Here is a 26,412-nt window from a genome sequence, read left to right as displayed (position 1 = left end):
AGCGCCCGCGACGCTCGTGTGGGAGTGTGCGAGCGAGTGTTTACTTCCGGCCTCCGCCGCCGCCGCGGGCTGAGGGCCGAGCGTGTGGGGCGGCGGGCGCGGCGGGTCCCGCGCAGCCATGGACTGGCTCATGGGGTGAGTCGGTCGGCCCGGAGGCCGGGCGGGGGGCCGGGGCCGCGGGCAGGGCGCGCCGCGGGCCGCGCCGGTCAAGGGCATCCGGTGCGGGCGGCGCGGGCGGTCTCCGCGGGGTTGGGAGCGGGGCGCTAGCTGGGACGCGGGGCCAGGGGTCGCTGCGGGTGACGGCGGGGCTCGGGGCTGTCGGGACCCGGGAGCGGGGCTGCGCGTGGCCCGGACGGGGGGACCGCCTCCCGCGCCGCCCCGCCGCGCCCCAGCCGCGGAGCCGGGTCAGGGCGGCCGCACCTCGCTGCGGGGAGTCGGGCGCCGGGAGAGGTCGGACGGGGTGCTGCTCTAGCTGGTCGCCGCGGGGAACTTGCTTCTGGAAGAAATAACTTTGGCACCGGCGTGAAACAGTTTCTTCAAAACGAGGAAAGCGGAGTAAAGCAGCCCAGCCTAACCCGTGAGCCGGGCTCGGGGGAGCAGGGCGAGCGGGGTGAGATTGGGGGTGGGGAGGGTGCGGTGGGCGAGGTTCCCGCCGCGCGGTGGCCGGTGGATCCGGCCGCGGGGTGGGGTAGGAAGGAAGCAGCGGGCCGGGAGCAGCGGGCTGGGCTTCCCTCGCGTTTGCTTTTGTGTTTAGCTGAGAACGAGAGAAACGAGGCAAAATGTCACGTGGCCCTTAAAAAGTTACGTGGTAGATTGGTCTTTTCTTAACCGTTTTGTTTTTGAGGACCAAGCAGGGGAGGCACTGTCATCCACTCGCGGGGTCCCGCTGCGTCTCCCCCTAGCTCTGATTTTAGTAGCACCGCTTGGGAGTCAGGTGCTTGTTAAGCGGATGGGGGTGGGGGGAGCCGATGCTGTGGCCTTGGGCTGGTGGCCCGGCTTGTCTGGACGCCCTCCCTCCTGGGAGGGTAGGGAAGAGTCTTTGTTTCCCCACCGCAGTGTGTTGGATGACCAAGAGGAGAGGTTAGACCCACTTTTGCCTGCAGGTGGTGTGGCATCTAGGGAAGGGGGAGGGGTGGGGGACGAGTTGTCGAAGGATGAATTGAGAGGGCAGAGAGAAGCGTTGAATGTGGCGGCAGTCAGGGCAGCCTGTGGGGATGCTGCGGACCAGCCATGGGGTGGCAGGCTCATCTCGCTTCTCTGAGAGGCAGCACTGCTGGCATGGTCGTCCCAGCCCTGCCGCTGCAGGTGGTCCCTCAGGGCTGCAGACCTCGTCTTTGAAGGCCCTTTATAAGAGGGAAGTTGTAGTACTTGTGCCGCTGGGGGAGGAGAAACTGAGGAGACTGAGCAGGAGACGGAAGGCAGAAAGCATTCGCAGTGTTTGGCGTCCCTGTGTGGGGTGTGGGTCCTACCAGGGGTGTTTTGCAGGAGGTCTTGGAGGGCACACAGCTACATTTGCTTTGCATTGAACAGTAGACACTCACCTTCTGCAGCTGCGGGGAGGGACTGTGTTGGAGGCAGCCTGGCCTCCCAGGGGCTTGTCTTGGTCACGTGCACGGTGGGTGGGCGGGTTGCACTCCCGGACCGTGTGGGGGACTCCAGGCCTGATCAGCTGGTGCCGAGGAAGGGCTGCTGGCGCTCCGTCTGTGCGATGAGTCTGCATCTCCGCCTATCCGGAGCGGGTGCTCGAGTGCCTGGAAATGGAGCATCGGGCTGTCTCCTGAACGACCGAGGTCTGTGCTGAATGGACTCCATTGCGAGTACCCAGTGAGGCCTCTAGGGACTGATCTGGGGCCATCGTCCGGGTAAGCCAGGGAGCTCTCCTGTCCCGGGCCCCCCTCGGGGCAGGGGCGCTGGCCCAGGTGCCGGCCCAGGGTTGAGGTCTGGAGCTGCCGCTCCCACGGGCCCTTGGGATGGGAAGGAGCCGTCCAGAAAGGAACCGGAGGTGTCAGGGAGGGCCCAGGAGGGAGTTTGGCTGTCTCTGTGTGCGTGGTTTTGAGCTCAGTGGACTGTGCGTCGGACGTTGTGAGTTCCGGTTCTTTGACTACAACATCCTTCTCCTGAAACAGAGGGGGCACAACTTGTGTCGTCCAGTGTCCTCTTCAAGAGTTGGTCTCCAGTGCCCTGTCAGGGGGCGCTGGGGCAAGTGCCCCGGTCCTTCCCACGCCTTTTATCGGGCCTTTCCTGGAAAACAGGAAGGCGCGGAGGCCTAGGTGTAGCCGCGGAGGGCGGGAGTAGCAGAGCCCCCTGGACGCCCCCCACTCTGGGCCACTTCTCCCCCAGCCCGGCCCCTGCGCCCAGGCGAGGACTGCCAGCCCGCCGCACCCGTGGGTGCCCTGCAAGTGCTCGGTGCTGGGGCTTGAGCTGGCTCTTCCCCAGTGCCTGCATGTCAGCCTGGGAGAGCTCAGGAAGTGTGCTGTTTTCTTACGGTTTCCTGCAGCTCCTACTAATCCGCACTGTTCGTTGGTGACCGGGTGATTTGGGGTATAGTTCCCTCTCTGTGTTTTAAATAGTGCTTTGTTTTGTTTTGTTTTTTAAAGAAGTAGCTTCTTTGCGTCGGTGCATCTCAGGTGCCCGAGTGTGGACCTGACTGTTGTGGCAGTAACGCTCCCTTCTTTGGGCCCGCGGTCAGAACCAGAACGGTCTCTGTCTCGGAGCAGCTCTGCTGAGTAATGGGGTGGCCTTTCTCCCGCTCCCCTGGCTGCCTCCAAGGAGAGGGAGGCCCCGCCAGAGGCCTGCTGGGAAGCCCGGCCTGAAGCAGCACGTTGAGGCTTGCTGCCTGAGTCGCTGGCGCTGGCTTGAGGAGTGTTTCTCCATGCGCGCTGGCACACTCCCGGCCACTCAGAGTTTCCTGTGCCTGGCGGGAGCTGGCTGTTGCAGTAGGTGTGCAGGGGTCTCTGCAGAGGGTCGCCACTTGTGTGGTCTGCCTGTTTGGTCTTTGGCTGTCTGTACCTGAGCAGCTGGTGACAAGGCGGCTCTGCGCCACTGGGAGGGAAGCCAGCCCCAGAGGTGAGGCTGCGGGCCGGCGGCAGTGCAGGGCCTACTGCAGCGTTTAGTGGTCGGGGGGACGTTCGTCCTACCCTTGACCGGCAACCGTGGGCATTTGTGGGAGGGCAAGGGAAGCACTGTTACATCTTAGCAACAGAAAGCACAGTCCAGATGCTTCCGAGCATCTGGAAACGTCGAAGAGGAGATGCGCCTTCTCTCTCTTCTGATTGGTGGAAGCAAACCTGTGCCCTGCGTGGGGGTGCCGTGGGCACCTTGCCACAGCCCCTCCCGCTGTCGTCTGAGCGGCAGGTTGGGTGTCGGTCAGAACTGCCCTGTGCCAGCTTCCGGAGTGGGCGACATCTCGTGCAGCGCGGGGCCGCGGTGCTGTGGGCCAGCCATGGTTTCCGGTGGATCTGGTTCTGCCCTTGGGCCCCTGCGCCCGGGCGGAGCTGCATCCAGTGCCTGCAGGAGGGAGGGGGTCGGCATGGCTGGCAGCCCAGTCTGAGGAGGAGGAGACCCAGACTGAACTCGCCAACCTCTGAGGTGTGATGCCCGCGCCATGGAGCTGGTGCGTTTCGCCGTGCGATTAAGTAGTTTCCAGTGAAATTACAGAGCAGCACCGCCCTCACCGCGGTTCAGTTGGAGAGCATCCCCGTGGCCCTGGAAGAAGCCTGTCTGTCGGCAGGCGCTCCCTGTCCGCCCTGCCCCCGGCGGCCCCTGGTTTCCCTTCTGGTGCTGGATCTGCCTGTCTCGGGTGCTTCATGTGGAGGGACCGCAGCGCCGGGCTCTCCGGCCGGGTCATGCAGTGTCACCCTGGGAGGCGCAGCCATGCTGCTGCGTGTGGCAGCTGTCCACCCGTGTGGCCCAGCGCCGCCCCAGCCTGTGGACGTGTGCGTGCTCCGTAGGCGTCTAGGCCGAGCTTCCCTTCCACCACCTTGGCCTGGCCTCCCTGGTGAGAGAGGGAGGGGCCAAGTCCTCATCTGTAGGGGGGGGATGGCGAATCCAGGCTGCCCTCACGCTGTGTCCTGGTCCCTGTGCCACAGTGCCACAGTCTCTGTCCCTCGGGCTGCTGCAGGAGGGAGGACGTGTCCCAGGAAGAAGGGGCAGGACGGGCGTGCACAGGCCCTGAGTCCTGAGTGCGAAACTGTACGCTACCCTGCGGCAGTAGCTCCTGTAGCTCCCAGAGGCAGTGTTCCGCCCAGGTGACCTTTAGACCTAAGTCTGCAGAGGGGCTGCCTGTGGCCAGGTCTCATTCAGACACACACACCCCCTCTCCCAGAGAGCACTTGGGCTGGAGCCTGTGGCAGAGCCGGCCCCTGGGCCTGAGTGTTCTCAGCCTCATGCTGTCTGTCTGTTGCTGGCCCTCCTGCTGGCAGAGTCTGCTGGGGCCCCTCGAGCGCAGTGTCCTTCAAGTCGTGCTGCTGGCCAGAGACCAGCAGGACGGAGCCCCCTGACAGCCTGGGCGGGGTCCTCGCAGAGCCCTTCAGGGTGAGCCCCAGGCTGTGGGGGCTGCCCTGCCAGCTGCCTGCTTCCAGCCTCACTGCCCCCAGGGGTCATTGCCGGCTGTTTGCTCACTGAGGCCTCTTCCCCCAGATCCCGGGAAGGCCAGAGTGCATGTGGGGGTTGGGGGGAGTGTTGCTGACCACCAGACCTTGTTTTCAGGAGCTGGCAGTGGCTCAGGATAGCACCTGAGGTGTGAGAGGGTGTGGCCAGCTCCCCAGCCTCTTGGCCCTCCCATTCGTGTGGGGCTACAGCAGACCCCAGAGCCATCTGGAGACAGAGCCCCACAGCTGGAGGCCTCGTGTGCCTTCGTGCCGAACTACAGTGCAAACTGCAGTGCAAACTGCCGTCCTCAAAACAGTGTGGCACCGGCCCGGAAATAGACTTGGAGTGATGGGACGGGTTGGGGGCCCAGAAATGGGGCCCTGCCCTGGAGGTCAGTCAGGTCAGGGCCAAGGAGCCAGGACTGCCGAGGAGAACAGTCTTGTCGGTAGATGGTTTGGGAAGAGCTGACAGCCACATGCACGGGAGTTAAGCCGGCGAGCCCGGGAAGGGCACAGCCCGGAGTGGAGCTCCAGAGCCTGCGGGCCACGCAGCAGGCCGCACACTCCCTGACATCGGTCTGGGCAGCGTTCTGGGTGCGACACCAGAGGCCCAGTCGGGGAGAGCAGAAGTAAACAAGTGGGGTTCCATGGAAGGGGCACCTGCTGCCAGCAGACTCGGGCAGCTTGGGGGGCGGGGCGGGGGGTCGCAGACCACGTGTCCAACAGGGCTCAGTGTCCGGAAGATGCCAGGGGCTGACATGGGCAGGGTCGGGCCAGCGTCCTCGGTCATCGGGGGCGTTTGGCCCACAGCAGACCACGGCTTTGCCCCCGCCTGCCGGAATGGCCCTCGTCAGCAAGGCGAGGCTGCATGCGTTGGTGAGCACGTGGAGAAAGGGGCCTTCACAGTTAGAAGCAGGACTGCCGTACAACCCAGCATCGTGCACTCCCGGCTCTGCCTCCAGACGAAATCGCTGTCTGGAGAGGTCGGCGCTTCACGGAGTGTGGTTGGCAAGATCAGAGACAGGTTGGCAAGGGGGGTGGAGGACATGGGGCACACAGCGGATGGTTCAGCCTCAAAAAGTGGGGCAAGCCCGCCGCCAGTGAGAGCACAGGTGGACCAGTGGCCATTGTGCTCAGAGTAGGTCGGGGAGAGGCAGGCAGACGAGGGGTCACTGGGGCCGAGGGTGGGAAAGTAGTGGAGGCCGGGAGAGGCTACGCACGTCCAGGTGGAGCACGCAGGCGCTCCCTTCCCTTGTCCCTGCTGTCTGGGGCTCCTGGACAGCCCTTCTGGAGGACATGGGGCTGGGCTGGGCCCAGAAAGGTTCTGGGAGGCTGTGCCCCCCCAGCCGCCCTGAACTCATGCAGGAGGAGGGGCTCTCGTCCCCGAGGTTCAGCCTCGTGCCCTGACCATAGGTGCCAGCCGGCACAGACCTGAAAACCACGAGTTCCCCTCCTGAAGCGACGGGAAGATGGTGGCCAGACACAGAACGTGCTCTGTGGGTGCAGGCGTCCTCAGCGCCGGCCGCGAACAGCGGAGCCGTGGCCGGGCTTGTTTCTCTGGAGCTGCTTTGCGCTCTCCAGAGCACTCCAGGCCCATTCGCAGGCCCTCCTCCTCCACCATGTGCTGTGGGCGCATTTGTGGCTGTGTCCACCCCAGCTGGGACCTGCTCCCCCGAGACTACACATGCACCGCGCCCCCATGGCACGTGGCAGCCCGGCCGGCATCTGCCAGTGCTTCCCCAGCTCATACCTGGCTGCAGGCCTTCGCTAGGCCAGCAGCTCCACCTCCAAGACAGCGCAAGTCTGTTGTGTTCTGGCCACGCACAGGAGCCTGGCAGCCCCCTGGTGCCCTGCACTCGGCCATTGCCACGGCATCTGGCTGCTGCTCCACCGCTTCTCCGCCTGTATGGGGAGTGGAGCAGAGCAGCCCTCGGCAACGGCAGCGCTGCCCACAATGCCCAGAGGTTCCCACTGTTGGCCTGTCACCCTGATGCGCCCTGACCGCCCATCAGCAGCCCCTGCCAGGGGCGTCTCCTCTGCATCCTGGGGACTTGGCGCCTGCTGTGCCCTCCACATCTTTGCTGGGCTTGTCCCTTGGCACCAGTCAGGTCCTGGTACTGCTATCCCTTAACCAGAGAGAACCCCCATCTCCTGCTTCCAGGACATGTCCTCTCCCTGCTGGCCATGGCCACCCCTTTCCAGTGTCGTCTCCTGTCACACCGACTCACCTGGATGTACCCCGGTTTTCCGTGTGTGTGCCAGTCCTGCAGGCAGGGACGTAGGCCATGTGCCGTGCTGTGCCGTGTTGTGAGCCGGCTACCGGGCGCCTCCCCCGTGTGTGGGCAGGTGCTGAAGGCGGTGCAGTGAGCCTCTGCTGGCCCGCAGGTCCCCGCGGCCCGCCTGGACTAGCAGCAGCGCCTCAGCCTGCCCGTCCCTTCACTGCTGGGCGCTGACCCACCTGCCCGGCGCGGCCTGGGCAGGCGGATGTGCCCACATGGGTTCCTGCGCTCGCATACAGTGAGATGTCGTCTTAGCTCACAAAGGGAAGACTGAGGGGCTTGGCGGACTGGGGTGCATTTCCCTGAGCCCTGGCGGTGCTGCAGGCCCCAGCGAAGGGGCTGCTTGGGGCGAATTTTGGGCCCTCTGAGTGCCTCCTGCCCTGCACCCCTACTCCGCCCTCCTCCCTGCGCACCACAGGGTGCTGCTGGTGACAGCAGCATTTCAGAGTGACGGGCGGGCAGGGAGCGGGTAGGGGTCCATCACCCTGCAGGTGGAGTGGACTCGTGTCCACCAGGCCAGCCCAGCCTGGCCACACTGGTTGGGTTTGAGAGCCCCTTCGGGAAACAGGCTGTGGCCTCCCAGTGGGGTGGCATCAGGGGAGATGCAGTCGATCATGGCCACGAGCGAGAGGGGGACGATGACGTGACCCAGAGGCAGGCCTGGGGGGGCGGGCGCACTTTAGGGCTCAGTGGGTTCGCAGTGCCTTTCCAGAAGCTGGCTCCGAAGCACCGCAGAGCACAGCTCATGGGGGCAGTGCCCTGCTCTTCACCCCGCGTGGCCCCTGTGGACGGGGCCCACACTGGAGGACACACCACCGGAGGGAGGCACGGGCGCCGGTTCGCCCTGAGCACGCTTCTCTTCCTGCAGGAAGAGACGTGAACCGGTGCCTGCACCACGTGTAGCAGCGGAAGGAGAGATGCCATGTCCCACCCCTTCTCTGCACCCCACTCCTCTCCCCCAGGGCCCAGGGCCCCTGGGCTGGACACACAGCGTGTTCGTTCCTGTTGTGAGGCCTTTTTCCTCTGTCGAAGGCCTCGCGGGGGACCTGCCGTGGCCCCTTGCGCAGGGGCCATCCCACGGCGCAGTGCGGCAGGTGGGCACGGTGTGGCAGGACCAGGGCTTCCATCTTTGCTGCCGGCTTGGTGTTTAAACAGGAGGGGGGCAGGTGCCCCTCCCTTGGTCGGTCCCTTTGGTCACATGTTTTCTGTTAGCTTGTGTCTAGTGGGGGCCTCGGGGTGGCCAGCGTGTGGCTCCCCACTCGGCAGGCACAGTGAACACCGTCTGTCAGCTGCGTTTTGTCGTGCGTGGGCCTGGGGTGGTTTTCACCCTCGTCACCTGTCATGCATTTTCCTCTGTGGGCCACTCTCAGTGTCCTCAGGCACCGTGTTTGGACTCCTGGGGTCGCAGCTAAGGACGCCTGTCGCTCACCCCTTCCCTCGGCGGCGAGGTGCTTTACTGGGGGGGCGGGGGCGGGGCGGACAGGCGACGTAGCCCCAGTGGTGAGACCTGGTGCGCAGGGCGTGGCTCCTTTCCGCCCACGGCCCTGGCTGCTGCACAGCGGGGAGGGTGGGCTTGCCAGTGGCCGCTCACAGCCCCCCCCTCCAGAGGCAGCGCCTTGTCCTCGCCAGCCGGGAGCCGGTGTTCTGGGGCCTGCAAAGCTGCGGCTGCCCCTGGTGGCCCAGGTGCTTGCCCCTCGGACAGCTGATGGGATGCGCCCAGGGCTGCCCAGGAGCTGGCGCCAACTTCCGCTCTTGGGACACGCTGGGCTGGAGGCCCCAGTCCCTGTTGGCGTGTGTCTGAGCACCCCCACCTCCCCACTGCCTTCAGGACCTCCCAACATGGCTGCCCAGAGGCTGAGGGATGGGCATGTGCAGAAAGTGGGTGGGCCTGGCCGGCTGTGGGGGACCCCCGCCAGGCTCACAGGAGCTGGGGAGACCTCCCCCGACTCCAGCGCTCCACAGAGCCCCTCCGTGTCCTGGACCAGGGACCGCAGTCCATCACCCTGCCGGTAGGGTGGACTCTGTGTCCACCAGGGGGCGTTGTCAACCCTGCAGGAAGGCCAAGTGCCCTCCCCCCCCAACACACACACCAGGCAGGTGACGGCTGTGGTGGGAAGCACTAGCTCCAGACCAGACCACGTGGGTGTGGGTTGTCCCACACTGCTCACAGAGCCGGCAGCTTCACGGGGGCAGACTGAGGACCTGTGCAGGGTGTACATGCCTGTCCCTGCGTGCCCGCCTTCCCATGCAGGAACGAGCTGCATTAGCAGTGTAGCTGGCACGGGCTTGAGGGTCTAGTGGGCAGCAGGCCTGTGCTCCCCTCGGAGCTGTGGACGAGCACCTTGTGCCCCTGCCCACCACGAAGCGCGTGCCTGGCCAGGGCGCAGCAGGTGTCCTGAAGGAGGGCAGAGACCGTGGCCCACAGAACAGGCGGCATGTGCTGAGGGGGCGGGGCCGCTTGCCCACAAAGAAAGGCAACTCTGAGGAGAGCAGCCAGGGCGGGCATGCCCTTGGGAGGGGACGTGAGAGGCCACGGCCAGTCGGAGACCTGACCAGAGGAACAGCAGTGAAGTGGTCTCATCCCCCTGGAGTGGGGGAACCAATCGGGTATGGACTGCAAGGCCCACAGCAGCAGGGAGTCAGTGCCATTGCCATGGGCTTCCTGGCAGCAGGCAGCAGACGGGAGGCTTTTTAAATAGATGTTTTATTTTTTTATTTTTAGAGAGAGGGGCTGGGGTGAAAGGGAGGGAGAGAAACGTGAGTGCGGGGTTGCCTCTCACGCACCCCCTGCTGGGGTCCCTTTGGTTCACAGGCCGGTGCCCGCTGCTCCTGGCTGCACGGCCGGGGTGGGAGCAGGGCCTGAAGGAGCCCTAGTGTCTCCACGTGGGCAGGCAGCGGGTCCAGACTGAAAGGGCCACAGCGGGACGTGGTGGAGCACGTGCTGTGAGGAGCGGCTCCAGAAGCTCCCGGGGAGGAGCAGACGGTGCAGGGACCCGGACGCAGTTCCAGCTGGCACTCAGAACGGGGCTCCCGGTAGCCGCTGCACCCATCCCCACGGGGGCTTCCCTACAGCCGCCTACTGCGTGTGAGCTGGGGCACGGCCTCCTCGGTGCGCTCCAAAGAGAGGTCACTTCCCCGACACCCCGTCGTCCGAGGCCCCCTTCCTGTGACCAGCCTCTCCCCGAAACCCCGCCCTTCCTGAAGCCTGTCTTTCTGTGACCCCCTTCCTCCTGGGAACCCCTCCTCCCACGAACCTCTTTCAGGAAGCGCCTGGGGGGACCTGCGGGGGCAGCCCTACCGGCCCCTGGGACACCCCTGCCAGTGTGGGGTGCCCCGCAGTGAAGAACCCGCTGCAGCCCTAGTCGGGGCCCCGCGGAAACCCCGAGGGCCGGCGTGCGGCCTTTCAGAGGCGTCCGAGCCGACGTCACGTCCCCACATAACGGTTCCTGGCGTCAGCTTGCTGGGGGCCACAGTGAAGCCTTGCTCCCCGCGATGGGCTCAGACGAGCCCCTCGGTGACGGCTGCCCAGCAAACGGGCATCCGCACTGTCCCCCAGCATGTGCTCACTCTTCTCCCGGGGTGCACGGCGCCGACCCTCCAAAGGTGCTTTTGGAGGCTGAGGCGTACACAGGGGAGGGTTGCTTGTCCTGTGGGAAAGTCCTAGTCACCTCAGTCACCGTGCCCACAGGCACCACCTGCAGGCTCACCCGGCGGGCACAGGTGTGGGCTGGTGTCCTCCAGGCTCTGTCTCCTCGGCCACTGAGGACCAGGGCTCGTCCTGAGCAAGTGTTTCCATGAGTCCCTGGAAGCCGACTTCTGGGTGGAGGGGCTCCACGCTGTGCGCTCTGGGGCGGGGAGTGGGCGGAGCGTCCCGGCCCTCTGTGTCCTGGTCAGAGAGGAGGGAGGCCCTTTGAGTTGGGCACACCCCTCTTCCCTGCCCTTGTCCACTGTCCGCTGGAGGCGGGTCTTTCCTTCATGGCTGATTTGCAGGTGGGGTGGTCATCTTTCTCCCTGGTCTGTACGTGTCCCGGTTTGTGAGTTAGGACTTCCTTCTTTCAGAAACACAGGTGTCCCACCTGCCCCTGCTCTCCACCTGGGGCCAGCGGGCAGGCTCCCCGCTCCCACTGAGCCCCCTGGACGCAGCAGGAGGGGCGTGGGGGTCTCGGGGTTCGGCGGAGGCCCTGTGGGGCTAAAGACACAGCAAGGCGGGGTCCTGGCGCGGCTGTGTGCTTCCCTCCCCAGGCTGGCCTGGGCACATGGGGCCTCAGAGATGCCGGAGGGTCTGAGCACCCTTGGAGCAGGGCAGCCTGGGGACTGTGTGCCGGAAGTGACCTCAAACAGGCCTGGGTTTTTGAAAGGGCCCTCTGAGGACAGGGGCTGGGCCTGTGGGTGGCACGTCAGAGAACAGTGCTGTGGCCCAGACCCTCCATTGCCAGCCACTGGTCTGAGCTGAGGGTCTCTCCTCAGGCCTCCCTGGGTTAGTGTGGAGAGTGGGCCCCCCACTCTGGATGCCTCCCCTCTGAGTCCAAAGCAGAGGGGCACACGCCCCTTCACCTGGACGTTGGGGAGGATGACCAGGTCCCCCCTGCTCCAGCATGTCTGCCGTCTGCTGTGTGCAACCGGCTGTGTCTCCTTCCCTTAGGGAAACAGGTGGGGCCCGGCCCGGCCCGAGGGCCATAGCAGAAGGGACACAGGTGAGGCCCGACGGGCTGCAGGTTGGCTGCCGGCAGAGCTCCCGGAACAGGGCCCCTTGGTGGTTTCAGAACCCCATGCCCTTGCCAGCGCTGAGCCCCACGCACAAGTGGGCTCCTGGGCCTGTGCTGTTCGGAGCCTTGTGTGAGCTCTCGGGCACAAGCCCTCTGCTCTGCACTCCCCAGACTCTCCCAGCCTGGGAACTGGCCTTCCTGGAGGAGCGTCAGCTCTGAGGAACAGCTGACTGACGGGCCGGGGTCCAGGGACCTGCAGAGGGGCTGGCCATGGCTCTTCAGCCTATGCCCCTTGGGGTCCCGCCCTCCGTGGGACTGACCCCACTGCCTTGCACAGCGAGAGGGCACTGCCATCACTCTCTAGCGCTTTTCTAGGGCAGGACTGTTTTCTTGTTTGGATTTCAGTGTTTGGGGGAAAATAGGGAAGATGCCCAACGTTTCTGCTGGGGAACCTTCCGGCCACCAGGTCCACAGAGGCAAGGGCGGCACTGGGTGGCCGAGGCCCCTGCCTCTCCCCAGCCTCCCCTAGGCCCAGAGCCAGTTCCACTGGTCGATGCTCCCCGTGGCCGCCTGTGGCCTGAGCCTGGGCTAAATCCTGCAGTCGGAGCTTTTATACCAGCTGGGAGGGTGGGGCAACTTGGCAGGACCCACGTGGCCCTTTTCTTGGGCAGCCGCGGCCCTGGCTGCCTGGGCTCTGTGCCTGCTTGGCTGGTGACAGCTGGGGGAGTGACAGTTGGCCCCCTGCCATGAGTCCCCTGGGTTTTCTGAGCCCCCACGACCTCGCAGAGGAGAGCGTGGGCCCCAGCATCGGCCCTCCCCCGCACCTCTTGCTCGTGCCAGAACTCTGCTGCTGCCCGGGGGCCTCAGCCCCGCCACCAGGGGGCCACCTCGTCCCTGCCCGAGGCTGCGGGTGCTTGTCTGGCAGATGCCAGTGCCGGGTTGGGAGGGAAGACGTGAGAGGTGGCTGCCGCGTGGCCTGGATGCCCCTGCCCTCTGTGGTCGGGCGGTGGCTGGGGGCCAGGCGGGATGACTAGGCAGGCTCCAACAGCCACTTCAATTGTTTGGAGTTTGGCTTGACTTGAACTTGAAACAGAATGGCTTTGGTGATGTTTGTGAGGGCATTTGTCCACCTTCGAACCCTGCACTGAAATCCTGGCCCTCAGCCCTGGTGCAGCCTGCAGCCTGCCTGCCTCCCTCCTCCATAGTCCGGTGGCTCTCTGGTGTCCTGGAGTTCCCACAGTCACCCCGGTGGCTGGGCTTCAGTGGGCACTTGACCTCCAGCCTGACCCCTGCAGGTCCTCTCTGCTGCCACCCAGAGGGTCTTCCCCGACTTCCTGAGCCCAGTTGCATAGGGCCGTAGGGCAAGTACACGTGGCATGCAGAGCGCCCCCCCCCCCAGTCTGCCCCTCCACCTCCACCAGCAGACCGGGGTCCGCTGGCCGTCTGCAGGGCTGGTGCTGCGTGTGGCGTCTCCTCTTCTGTGTGAGGTGTTAGGGGCTTGCGGGAGCAGGGTTGTGCTACGGCTTTCTGCTTGTCCGACCCCCACCCTGCCGTCTGTCCAGGGTGGGGGTGGGGGCAGAGCGCGCTGGCCCTTGGAAGTGGGGACTGACGGTCCCCTGAGCTCCAGGGAAAAGGTTCCCTGCATAACCTCTGCCTGGGACTCTGGCACTTGGGCCAGCGCAGAAGTTGGCTTCCTTTCTTTCTGAGTGTGCAGGCCCATCTCGGGGGTGGGGTCGGGCTGGTCAAGAGCACAGGCTCTGGGCAGGCTGCCCCCACTGCCTCTGAACTTCCTGTCTGTCTGCACTCAGTTGACGCCTCTATTAAAATGGCAGGTGGGGGTGTTAGGCAGCGAGCACCTGGAAGGTTGTCAGGGTTGCTGGGGGCAGCTCTGTGCACCAGCCCCACTCCCAGGCATGGCATCACCCCTGGACATGGCATCACCTGCCTGCAGTGTCACCCTGGGTGGCAGCGGCCAGTGGGGCTGGGAGGGGTGCTGAGGCGAAGCATTCGGGGCAGTGCCTTCCTGCTGCACACCCTCATGTGCGCAGGGCTCCAGGGGCAGACCAAGGCTCTTTCCACCCAGCTTAGGACAGGCCAGGCTTCAGTGGACTGGGCCCCCGGAGCGGTGCAGAGATGGCCTCGGCTGCTGTGGAAGGGATCGGTCCTCCTCCTCTGTCCCGTGCAGTGTGGAGGGGACTTACGGCCTCGGGAGGCTGTTTGCATCCCTGCACTGGTGGCTCCAAAGTCGGCCGTCCCCACTGCCCAGACCCTCCTGGCCCCATCCGTGCCCTAGGACGCACACCCTGCGAGGGCTTTCTCAGCCTCTCCTGCCGCCTGTGTGGCGGCTCCGATGGACTGCAGGGGGCGTCAGCGCAGCAGTGACCAGGCTGCTGGGGTGGCCCTGCCCAGGGATGCAGGCTTAGGAGTCTAGCCGTGTGCAGTGGTCCAGTTGGCAGTTCTGGGGGAGCATGGCGCTGAGAGGCAAAGGTGCTGGAGTCGGACAGGACTCGGGCCCCACGCATTCCGGGGTGCTGATGGGTGCTGGGGTGCAGCCGCCCAGGAGCAGGGCCGTGCCCTGCATTCTGGACGTCGCTCCCAGCTAGTGGTGATGGCCAGGTGCGCACCAAACTGTGTGCGCCAGGAGTGGAGTGAGCAGCGCTGGGAAGAACAGGGCCAAGTAGAAGGTAGACCGGGAGCTGGGAGGGCTCTGGTGGGCAGGGCCTGAGGGGTTGAGCTGGGGGGCATGGGGGTCAGGAGGAACGGAGCCCAGCTGCCTGAAGTCACACACACCTCACATGTGGGTGTATGCTCATTGTACACGCCTTTCACTTGTACACGCCTTCCACTTGTACACGTGCTCACACCTCATGTACACACATATACCTAACACATGTGTGCACGTATGTACCTCACATGCATGCCCACGCACCCCTCACACATACACATGCTCAGCGTGCAAACCTCCCACTTGCTCCCACACACACACACACACACACACACCTCCCCTGTACCTGTGTGCTCACATGCACACAGGTGGGACTCAGTTGCGGGTGTATTTGTGGGCAGTGTGGCATCGGCATCCGTTGGGGGTGGTCTCTCACTCCTCCTCCCTGCCGCAGCAGAGGCATCGGGTCACCGTCCCCCTCCGGGCCTTGCAAGAGGCAGGTTGCTGCTCCCTCAGGGAGGTGGCAGAGCTCCTGCGGGACCACCACACCTAGCACTTATTTCCTCGTGGAAAGGTTTCTCGCCGTAAATTCAAGCTTCTCATTCCTGCACGTGTCAGTGTTGGTGACTTGTGTTTGTGCAAGAAGCTGTTTCGTTGTGCGTTTTCGTGCACTGTCCTCAAGTGACTCTGGGGCCTGTGGGCGTGTCTCTCATTCCGTGCCGGTGGCTGTGTCTCTGCCTTTGTGACCAGATGGCTGGGAAGTTCATGTTTCTGACATTTCGTGTTCTAGTCTCCATTTGTCCGTTTTCTGTGCTGTGGGCTTTTATCATTATTTTATCTCCTTTTGCTTTGGGTTTACTACACACTCCTTTTTTTCTAGGTTATTAAAGTGGGTTTGTAGATTGTTTGGTTTTAAGCCTTTTTGCTGACATAAACACTTAGGGTAATAAGTTTTCCCCAAACCCAGGTTAACTACATTCAACAAATTTTTGTAACATTTTTATGGTCTTTTCGTTTAACTTAAGTCTGTTCTATAGAACCTCATTCTAGATATTGCAACCTTATGTTCTAGAACTTGCTGTCTGCACTTTGAGGAATTTCCGTGTCTTTTGAGGGCCCTAAACTTATGGTGTCCATCCTTTTCTTTAAATCTTTGAACGGGTTCGCTCTCCCGCGATGCCTGAAGGCGGTGGCCACCCAGACTGTGCACACCCACCTGCAGGTGCCGGAGACGCTTCTGGCTGCCCCTGGCCCCCGCAGGGCCTGCGAGCACCCGGTCTGGGTGCCCCGAAGCCTGCCAGCCTTGCCTCCCCGAGGCTGTCTTCAGGGGGGCACACGGCGGGCCTCTCCACACCACCTGCCTGGCATCTTGTCTCTCAGGGTTGGGGTCAGGCACGGGGCGCTGNCATGGACTTTGGCCGCCAGAAGGGCCCTGAGGCGCCCCCCCCCCCCCCCCCGCCTGGGCCCCCCACCCCACACACTGGTCCCTCTCTGGGGCTCTGCCCTCCCCGCAGAGCACCCGCCCGCCCGTCAGGCGCCACTTTGGAAAGCCAACTGGGACACACCCTCATCTCCCTGGGGGCTGGGCCTGTGAAAAGGGCAGCTATGAAGCCGCCTGGCCGGAGCCCTCCGCTCCCCGCATCCTCATTGGCGGCTGCCGTGCTCTGGGCGGGGCGCCTGGGAGGGCGGGGGCAGTGAAGCCGCAGGGCTCCCACTTCCCTCCCCACCTCTGCACCGCCCCAGCATGCTGGGGGAGCACAGCAGCCGCCCCGCAGACCGAGCTCTGCTCAGCCAGCCCCCCAAAACCGGACTCAGCTGTAAAATGGTGCTTCAGGCAGTTGGCAAAGTGCTCAGGTGAACCCTGGGGCGGGGGGAGGGGGGGAGGCCCAGAGGGTGTTTGTCTTCCTGCCCCTGGTCCCCTGGGGTCAGGCTGAGGAGGGACAGGACTGCTGGGGTCTGGTCAGGAGTTCATTTGCAGGAGGTCTCCCCTAAATGCCCACAGCTCCTGCTACTGGTGGGCAGGAGTGTGCCCCTACCTCGATGGGTGCTGCTGCATCTGGGGGGTGAGCTTTGCCCACCAGGCACTGTTTCTGGCCACAGCAGCCCTGCTGTACCCCTTCTGAGGTTGCAGGACGGGCCCTTCACCACTGTGCAGGGTGACCGATGTCCGTCCCGGAGTGGCCTTGTCCGGAGCCCTGACAGGGCCGTGGGCAGCCAGCTGCTGCAGGGGGTTTACCGGAGAAGCCTGCCCTGCCCCTTCCTCCTCCTCCTCCTCTTCTGACCTGCCGCACCTGGGGGGCGTCCCATGCTCGAGACATGGGGTGGGGGGCACGCAGCACCTTGTCTGTCGGAGTGGCAGCGGCTGTGCCAGCATTCAGGAGAGCACGCCTGTGTGTGCACACCGGGTCCAGCAGGGAGGGGCCTTGAGGGGCTGGGGCAGTGCCGTCGTAAGCCCTGGCGTGTGTCACCAGTCAGCTCCAGTCAGGGTCTGCCTGTGTGTTTCCTGGGTCCAGGTCTTTGAATGAGAGGGTCTCTCGCTTTCCCACTTCCATCCGTCTTTCACTGTCAGCGAACTCAGCTGGTGAGGGGCATGGCGGAGGGACTGGCATGTGTCTGGGCCTCCACTCTCCCTGCCACAGGGCTCTTGTGTCCAGCAGGTTGGCCACCTGCCCCCCAGGGGCTCCTGATAAGTCACAGGTGGACACCAGCACCCCGCCGGCCAGCGAGGGGCCCTCATCAGGCCGCAGTATGGGCAGCACTCTCAGTAGCATTGTTCAGATCGGGAACAGCAACCGTCTGGGGTGGCGTAGGGGTTCACTCGCTATGGGCCGTGCACACCTGTGTGTGCAGTGGGCAGAGCTGAGCCTTACAGCAGCGCCGCCCCCCCCCCACCGCCAGCCATGATGTGCAATGGCTCAGGTCCCACGGGCCCTGGGGGAGGTGGGCCTGGCCATTCTGCAGGGCTTGAGAGACTCACCTGGTGTGAGTGAGCGAGCATGGAACCTGTGCTTCGAGTGCCGTGGCTGCTTCGCTGTTGCAGTTCGGGGTCAGGGATGTTCACACTGCTGACGTGCCTTCGTCTGACTGCCTGGGCAGCCCCCTCCCGGTGGGACACTCGGGCTTGTGAGAGCCGCTATGTTTGGGATGCCAACTCCAGGGCAGTTAAACCAAGAGAAACGACCTGCGTGTCCTCCATGGCATCGGTCCAGCCGCAGCCAGTGGGAGACTGACGGGAGCCTGGTAGGGTCCCCACTCCTCGGAAGGAAGGTTTTCAGGCCCCACCCCAGGGCCCTGCATCAGGCACCAGGGCGTCAGGGTGGCAGCGAGCCCGTGTGTTCACCAGCTCTGGGAGTGGCGTGTTCGTGGGAGGTGCAGATCTCCAGCACCAGCAGTCCCCACGTGTCTGGGCCTGGCTGTCGCGGGGGTACCAGGCTGACCCCACAACGCTGGCCTGTGTCCTGGAGGAGGTCACAGGAGCCTAGACTCAGGCTGTGCTGCCCTTGCACCTGCCCACTACCCCCCACCTGCCCCCGCGCCCGACAGCTTGGCCTCAGCCCATAGTGGCCCTTCCCGTGGAGCAGTTTCTGGGGGGCCTGCCCCCTGCATCTCCCACCTCCTCTGCCCCACTGAGCTATCTGCAGACACAGCCACCTGTGGCCTGGCCCTGCCCTGTTTGCAGGGCCCCCACACTTCTTCCCACTCCCCCTCTCCCAGACCTGCCTTCACCCCCCCCCGCCCGCCCCGGCTGGCAAGGCCCGAGCTCCGCCAGCACCCGTGAGGGACGGGGGGGCGGGGGGCACAGGACGACACACACAGCAGGCCAAGGGGGACCCTAGGAAAGGGGAGGGAGTGTTGCGCCCGCCTGCTCCCTCGCCGGTGCCACTCACTCTGCGCCTGGGGACCTCCAGCTGCTCTCCCAGCATGGCTGATGCCTCCAAGGTACACCCATGTTTCAGCGCCCTTATTTGTTGCCCCATGGATGACTAGGCCATGCTTGCTGGCAAGCCTCCGGCAGTGGGCTGGCTCCCCTGGGCTGTGGGCAGGGCTGTCCGCTGATGCTCAGAGTGCTCCCGCAGCCCGGCCCCCCTCGGGCGCGCTGCACGGGCAGGTGGGGACCGCCACAGGGTGGCCAGGCTCCTGGAGCTGGACTTGTCTCGGAGCCTCGAGAGCAGCACCCACAGCACCCTGAGCCGTGTCCAGTGGGCCCCACTCCCTCCTTCAGCTTCTTGCCCAGCATCGTTGGGTCCAAGTCTGTGTCAGTGGCTGCAGGAGCCTTCGGGTGTGACGGGCCGAGTGGCATGGTGAGGGTCTTGTGGACAGGAAGCAAGCAGGCCAGCGGGCAACACCCATACCAGTGGCCATCCCTGTTGGGATTCTTCCTGTGGCCACTCCTGTCACAGCCACTGGTGGGCTGCTGTTCCTGCATGTTCTGTGGGTCCCCGGTGACCTGACTCCTAAACAGCAGTGGGGGGGGTGCACAGCCTGGGTCCCCACCTTGCTCCTCCCTGCTCTCATGATTGGGGGCGGCTCCAGACCTGGAGGCCGAGGCCGCGTGTGCCCTGTGTGAGCTGAGCACTGGAAGGCGAGGCAGCTGGCCCAGGGCAGAGTCTGCCTGGCAGGGGGCGCCCGGCAGGCTGGTCCTTCCTGCCCAGGGCCACAGGCATCAGGGCCTTCGGGCCTCCCCGGCCCTCTGACATTCCTCAGCAGAGACCCAGGGCCGGCAGGAGGGCTGCCCACCCACCCACTGCCAGGGAGCGTCCCAGCGTGCCGGCCGGTTCCCGGGGTGCACTCGGCCCTTCCCGGGGCCCAGTCTTCCCCTGCGTGCTCCTCCCTGTGCCGGCCGAAGGGACTCACTCCCAGGGGACGGCCTCGCCCACCCCGGGGCCCCAGGCAGGGCCAGAATTCCAGGGTCAGGGGTCGGGTTCTGACCCCCCGTCCCCAGAATGCACGATGGCCCTGCCTGGCCCTGGCCACTCCCGGTGCTGTCCCCAGAGACCAGTGCACGTCGCCTTTTAAGGAGAAGCTCCGCTGTGAGAAGCTGAAGGGAAAGCCTGTCTCTGGCGCCCAGGGAGCATTTTTCCTTCCTGTGTCGCTTACGTAAACCACCAGCAGCTTTTCAGAGCAGGACAGAAAAGGGCCAGGCCAGGGATCTGCAGAGACCGCCCCCCACAGACAGCCCCACCCACCCCACATGGGTGGGCCCCACGGCAGAGGCTCTTCACACGCAGGGGCTGCCCCTCCAGGAGTCTTGAGGGCCCCGGGGGTGCACAGGGGGTGCCGGGCCAGCACCCCGACCACGGCCCTCCTGGGTCATGGGCCCACAGCCACCCAGCGCCCCGGGCAGTGTGTGACAGACACTCTGACCTGTGTCCAGCGGTAGCTCTGGGCCGCTCAAGGGGCAGGCTGCGTTGCTGGCCCGCCTCAGCCCCACACACCAAGGTCTCACTGAGCGGGAGGAGGCTTGGCAGGAGGGAGTGTGGGGGCACGGTGGTCTGTCCCTAGGGTCAATCCTCCCGTGGGAACTGGCACTTTGGAGAAACATACTTGCCCACCTAAAAATAGCCGCACAAGGCTGTTCTAGGGTAAATAATAGTGCATTTTTGTGGGAAAGAACTCTTTTCCTAAACAGGAGAAAACTTCAGGGAGAAGTGGCCCCTTCTGCAAATCTCTGTGGCATGGCTCCCACCCACCTGCCCCTGGAAACCCGCACCCTGCTCCTGGGGGGCGTGCAGGCAGGCGGGACAGGTGTGTGGGGAAGCCCGGAGCTGACGGGACCCAGGGTGGGCAAGCAGGTGTCAGCCCCCAGCAGGTGCTCAGTGAGGACGCTCACCTGCTGGCCACTGCTCAGGTCAGGGGTCCTGCCTTGAGAGGCTAGGTCCCCAGCACAGGCAAGGCTGGCTGCAGGCCTGGGGTGTCCCATGTCGGGGAGAGCACAGAATCCCAGGCTTGGCCCTGAGACAGCGGGCCACCGGCTGGTGTCCTTGCATCCCCCCTCTGCCAGGCAGCAAGGAGACGAGGGCTGGTGGGACATGGTCTCCCGAGTTGCTTCTGGGAGACCACCCGGTGCCCACTGCACTGGCTGAGATGACCCTGGTTGTCTCGGGGGCCGGGCCTGGAGCCCCCATCTGCACTTACAATGTGCAGTGATGTCTCTGTTCTTTTGGCAGGAAGTCCAAAGCGAAGCCCAATGGGAAGAAGCCGGCAGCGGAGGAGAAGAAGGCATACCTGGACCCGGAGCACGCCAAGTCCCGTATCACTGACTGCGAGTTCAAGGAGCTGGTGGCGCTGCCCCGGGAGATCGACCTCAACGAGTGGCTCGCCAGCAACAGTGCGTGGGGCCAAGGGGCGGGTGGGCCGGGTGGGCTTCGGGCCTCAGGCCGTGAAGGTGCTACCCCCGGGTACTAGGGGATCCACGGAGCTCTGTCCACAGAGTGGGGCTCTCTGCGTGGCCTGTGGCCCAGGCATCGTCCCCCAGCCGGCTCACTGTTCAGGTCAGCTGGAAGCTGACGCATGGAGTGGCCAGCCCGGCAGTGTGTGGAGGGGACTCAGTGGGCGCCCTGATCGGTCTGGCATCCAGGGCACGTAGAAGCCTCGGGAGGGCTGCCAGCACGTGGAGTGGGTTCCACAGGGAGGGGTGGTGGGCTCGGTGGGCAGAGGGTGGAGTTGCTGCTGCTTCAGGCAGTGCTCAGGTGGCGCCCCCGGTCCAGCTGGTTTGTGTTCAGGGACCCTGCTTGTCGTTGGGGTGGGGTGCCCCCCGGAGGGGCTCAGTCTCATTGGCCCCCGGCCCCCCCAGCTCGACGCTCTGCCCAGGCTGCATCTGCAGTTTGACAGTGGCCAGCGGCTGCTCCACACCCGGGCCTCTGTCTCTGGTGGGAAGTGCCGGCTCCCCCTGGTCCAAGCACAGAGCACCGGGGGCGCCCGCAGCGGCATCACCCCGCCCCGTTCTCCTCCCACAGCCACCACATTCTTCCACCATGTGAACCTGCAGTACAGCACCGTCTCGGAGTTCTGCACGGCGGAGGCGTGCCAGACCATGGCCGTGTGCAACACGTGAGTGCCACCTGGCTGCCCCGGGCTCGGGTGGGCTGTGGGGCCCAGCCTTGCTGCTGCACCCCTCTCTCAGACGCGCCCCCCGACCCCCACCGACCTGAGCGAGGTCTCCGATGGCGGGAGCCCTGGCCCAGCGGAGAAGCAGGAAGCAGAGCCCAGCCAGGAAGGGACACTTGCCGTGTGGGCACCCCCAGTGCGCGGGGCACCAGGACTCAGCCATGGGCTACTAGGCCCTGTCCTGGGGGTGGGAACCTTTCTTCCGGGCACACTCCATCAGTCTCCCAAGCCCACGAGCCCCGTGAGGCGCTGGTCTTCCTGCTCCAGCCAGTTGTCCCTCGGGTGAAGGCGTCCCCTTGGGCTCCCACTGTGCCCGAGGAGGGGCTGGCCGGAGCAGCCTGGTGTGGGCGGCAGTCCTCCAGGAGCAGCTATCCCTGGGGGCCCGGCCCCCTGCCGAGTGCAGCGTGGTAGTGGGGTCCCGGCCTCTGGAAGCAGAAGCCAGGGTGCTGGACGCCTGCCGGCAGGGGCCTAGGGGCTCCTCCCGGATGGCCCCTGTGCGTGCCGCCCTGCATCCCTGCTGCACTCAGACCCAGACGGGGGCACTCAGCTCTCTGTCCCCAGGGCCCTGCCGTGTCACAGCCCGGGGCCCGTCCTGTGGGGGCAGGTGCACACAGCAGCAGCTCCAGTCCTTGTTTGCCGGGGAAATGCCATTGAGAGATGGCTGAGGTGTCACGTGTGTCTCTGGCTAGTCACAGTGAGACATGGCCTGGTGCGGGGGACAGTGTAGGCAGGGCAGGGAGCAGAGTCGAGGTGGACTTGGGAAGGAGGGCGTCAGGTGGGACGGGAGCGGCCTCCTAAGTACAGACCCGGCCGCAGATGCCGCAGGTGCGTGGGGCAGGGGTTTGGACTTCTGTGTGTAGCCCACTCGGGAGAAGGCAGGCCAACTACGTGCCCAGCCAGGCATTGCCCGAGGGGACCTGTTGGCAGGCAGGTGGGGAAGCCAGGTTTGCTCGCTGCCACCTGCCCTTCAGTACCTGTATGCTTGACAAGAGCAGCCCCCCCACCCCCCATCCCACTGGAGAGCACAGGTTTGGTGTCAGGCTGACAGGCGCAGGGGCGCTGGTTTGCCCGCGTGGGGCGGGAGGAACCGAAACTGTCTGTGCGTCTCTTGCCCCGGCCCGCGCAGGCTGGCTGTCGAGCCGTGTGTTGGCAGATGCACGGCAGGTGGGACCACACTTGCAGCTTAAGAGGAAGGGGCAGCTTGTCACAGGGCCACCTGCTGTCCCTGGCCGGAGCTACCTTCAGGGAGGGGGTGACCGGAAGGTGTCGTCAGCATCCCAGGTCTGAACTGTGGGTGCAGCACAAGCAATTTATGAGGGAAATTTGTGGGGTTACATGTGTATTTTAGAAGAAAAAGCTGTCAAACTTATCATCTAAACTGCCTGTTAAGCAGCTGGAGAAAGAACAAAGTAAACCCAAATTGGGTGGAAGAACAAAACAAAACAAATCACTGAGATTGCTGGGCGCGAGCCCATAGTCCCGGCTGCCCGAGAGGCGGAGGCGGGGGGTCGCTGGAGCCCAGGAGCTCTGGGCCGCGGTGCGCTGTGCCCACGGGTGTCCGCTCTGAGTTCGGCGTCAGTGTGGCAGCTTTCTGCGAGTGAGGCGCCACCGGGCTGCCTAAGGCGAGGCGGCCTGGCCAGAGACAGAGCAGTCAGACCCCCGTGCCCATCAGCAACCACTGGAGTCGCTCTCTGCAAACAGGAGGGAACATCGGTGAAACCGAAAGCTGATCCCTGGAAAGACTGAGGAAACGGGTGGGCCTCTGCGAGACCGACACAGAGGAGAAGGGGCCCCGTGGTCCGTGTAAGGGTGGGAGGGCTGCCCGCACACCCGGCAGGCACGGGAGGGCGGCGCGCAGGCGCACGCAGGCGGCACCGAGTGCTGCAGCACTGGGTGGGCGGCCCGGCCCTTTGGGAAGCGTCCCATGGGAGGGACAGTGCAGGCAGGACAGCAAGAGCCGTGGGAGGTGTCTGCACTGGGAAAAAGCCACGTACCTCGCCGTGCACAGCACTGAGAGCCCCAAGGACACCCAGCGAAGAACAAGCCAGGTGAGCGAGGCCGGGCAGCGTGCGGGAGCACGGGGCGCAGGCAGGCATGCCGCAGAGGAGGCCAAGAACACGGGGCGCCCTGGCTCATGGGCCCTCCAAGCGCAGGGTTGGCCCAGCGTTCGCTCAGAGGATAGAGGGCCCTGCAGGCGCCGCAGCGACACCCAGAAAGAGCAGCAGTCAGGACGGCACGGCGGTGAAGGGGCAGACGGCTGTCGGGGACGGGCGGGCAGAAGCCGACACACACAAACATGCTGTTTGGCCCACACAGAGGAAGTTTGGTGGAGAGAAGGTGGTCTTTCCCGCCGGCACCGTTGGAAACACGGGTAGTGTGTGACGAAAGCACATCTGCGACCAAACCTCAGCCTGCGCCTCACTCCTTCAGCCCGCGTGAGCGCCGTGGGGACCCTGGGTGTGAGTGCAGAGTGGTGGTCTTGGACGTGCCACGGGCTCTGCGTGACAGTGTGGGGCGAGGGCCCTCGGCTGTGACAAAAGGCATCCGCCCCGTGACAAGTCAGGGCGTCGGGCTGGACGGGAGCTGGAACTCCGCCCTGGGAGCTGGGATGGGGAGAGCGACTGCAGACAGCTGCGCACCGAGGGAGGGCCGGGCACTGTGCTGCGAGCATGCGTGCCAGCACGCCGGTGCCAGCACGGACAGGAGTGGTGCAGGGGCCGTTGGGATGGCCGCTTGAAGGGCAGCGCTGGTCTGCCTTGGAAACGGCACCCCGCTGCCGGACGCCTCCCTGCAGTGTGGCCCATGTCTGTCTGCAGGCGTGTCCCGGCAGCTGCCCATCAGCAGGGCGGAGGAGGGACCCGGATCCCCACACCACGGCCTGTCCGGGCGGCACTTGGTGTGCCCAGGAGCAGCCCGAGGGTGCGGGGACTGAGCGGCAGGGCCAGGCCTCGGCTGGGAGGCTGCTAGGAGGGACCTCGACAGTAGGGTGGCTCCATTGTGCGATGCGACATGAAATGGGGACAGGAGGAGCGACCGGGAACACGGTGTTCATCTCTCAGACCTGGCTCCCAGGCCCCTTGGGAGCCGTCCTCGGGCCTCCTGGCGCCTGGCGTGGGAGTCCGCGTCCCAGCTGGCAGCCACGCTTGTTTTTCTGAGACTCTGACCTGTGCCCAGGTGCTTGCAACCCACATCACCAGGACAGGGCAGCGGGTGCCCAGGCCCCCCGGGGTGCTGGGCCCTGTCCTGTGGGGCCTCTTTGCCAGAGGCCGGGCTCTCCGCCTGGCACAGGAACTCCACGGCCCTGTAGGAGGGGAAGAGTTGCTTACCCTCTTGCAGAACAGCTGTGGGCCGGCCTTGGGTTCGAGCAGCGCTGGGGAGCAGAAAGCCCAGAGCCGAGCTGTGGGGCGGCCTCTGTGGACCTTTCCACCCCTGTCTAGACAGGGGTGTCTGTCCTGGATGCTGATTGCTGATGGGTCGGTGCAGGCGGACCCCTCGTCTGGAGCGGCTGCAGGTCCCCAGGGTCTGTCCTCAGGGGCTCTTGGAGCAGAGGTGTGGGCACCTCCACACCCCCACCAGGGAGGCCAGCCCTGTGGTGCCACCTCCAGATTGCAGCAGCCCCCACCCCCCGACCATGGAGGCAGTGGGGGGGCGCACCATGACCACCCCCCTGTCCCCACAGACAGTACTACTGGTATGATGAGAGGGGGAAGAAGGTCAAGTGCACGGCCCCCCAGTACGTGGACTTTGTCATGAGCTCTGTGCAAAAGCTGGTGACGGATGAGGACGTGTTCCCCACAAAGTACGGTAGGTCTCACTCAGTGCCTGGCAGTGTGGGGTGGCTGGCACCAGGCGTGGACAATGGCCCCACCCACCCCAACGGGTCTGGGGCCCCTGCGCAGCCCCTGCGCAGCCCGTGTGCGGCGGGAGGGTGGGTGCTGGCAGGAGGGTTTGTGCGCCCCCACGGCCTAGGCCATGTGGAGGGAAGCCCCTGGGCCCCCAGGCCTCGGGCCCCAAGTTGCAGGGCTGCTGGAGGAGGGTGGGGGGTGGGCCGCGCCTGCTGGGCGGGGCGCCGCGGCAGAGCGGGCTGAGGTGTTGGGCCGCCCCACAGGCCGCGAGTTCCCCGGCTCCTTCGAGTCCCTGGTGAAGCGGATCTGCAGGCACCTGTTCCATGTGCTGGCGCACATCTACTCGTCCCACTTCAAGGAGACGCTGGCCCTGCAGCTGCACGGGCACCTGAACACGCTCTACGCGCACTTCATGCTCTTCGCCAGGGAGTTCAGCCTGCTGGACCCCAAAGAGACCGCCGTCATGGACGACCTCACGGAGGCGCTGTGCGGGGGAGGGGCCGGGGCCGGCGGCGGGGGCGGGGCCGGCGGCGGGGGCCCGGGGGCGCAGAACCACGTGAAGGAGAGGTGAGCCGGGCTGCCAGACAGGCGTGCACGTGTGCAGAGACAGCTCGTGTGCTTGTGTGTGCCCACGTGCTGGGTGCACTCGAGGGAGGTTTGAGCGGCAACACTGGGCGGAACTGGCCACCTGGGGCGTGGGCCCCGCGGCCCGTCCCTGTTGGACCGGCGAGCATCACGTGCCGGAAGCGCCCGGGACCCCCGCCTTCGCTCAGCACAGCTCACGGGACTGCCATCCCCCCCTTCCCGCGGGCCCCTCTCTTTGGTCTTCTTGCACCTGGCCCTGCCTCCCTGGACGCTCTGCCTGCGTGCGTTCTGAGAGAAATCGCTCACGCGTGGGATGGGCTCCTGCTGGACCCTGGGCCCCGCTGGTTTCTTCGTGTGTCAGGGCTGGGTTACGTCAGACCCTCCCGTCCCTCCACCGCCCCTGCTGTGCTTGGGTCTTGACTGTTGGCAGCTGGGCGTGGGGGTGAGGGGTGGCCGGTGGTGCCCTGCAGGGGTCCCAAGCCCGCATCTCCCTCCCTCCTGCCCCTGCTGCCCAGGAGGGGTCTGGACCGGCCCGGCTTGGGCTGGGGCCGCCTCCTGCGTGCGCACGCCGCTGTGGGCAGAAGGGGGAGCCCCGCGCTCTGCTCTTTGCGGTTGAATAAAGATTCTCTCAGGTCA

At 65.3% G+C, this 26,412-nt stretch overlaps 1 protein-coding gene across 2 annotated transcripts; it reads left to right on the top strand.

Annotated features, from left to right (window-relative positions):
• The first annotated feature begins 27 nt into the window (after positions 1–27).
• MOB2 (MOB kinase activator 2) lies at positions 28–26,412 on the top strand. 2 transcript variants are annotated; one of them, XM_037039190.1, is made up of 5 exons: positions 28–135; positions 20,407–20,567; positions 21,196–21,289; positions 25,026–25,150; positions 25,455–26,412. In XM_037039190.1, the coding sequence occupies exons 1-5, from the start codon at positions 119–121 to the stop codon at positions 25,760–25,762; spliced, it is 705 nt and encodes a 234-aa protein (XP_036895085.1). In that variant the 5' UTR covers positions 28–118; the 3' UTR covers positions 25,763–26,412. The 2 variants fall into 2 exon arrangements, with proteins under 2 accessions (XP_036895085.1, XP_036895084.1); XM_037039189.1 differs by lacking the exon at positions 28–135 and adding an exon at positions 15,969–16,093.

The sequence above is a fragment of the Sturnira hondurensis genome, unplaced genomic scaffold (genome assembly GCF_014824575.4).
Source record: "Sturnira hondurensis isolate 20B ecotype Veracruz unplaced genomic scaffold, ASM1482457v3 Scaffold0025325, whole genome shotgun sequence".
Taxonomy (NCBI): Eukaryota; Metazoa; Chordata; class Mammalia; order Chiroptera; family Phyllostomidae; genus Sturnira; species Sturnira hondurensis.
This window is presented reverse-complemented; position numbering and strand designations above follow the sequence as displayed.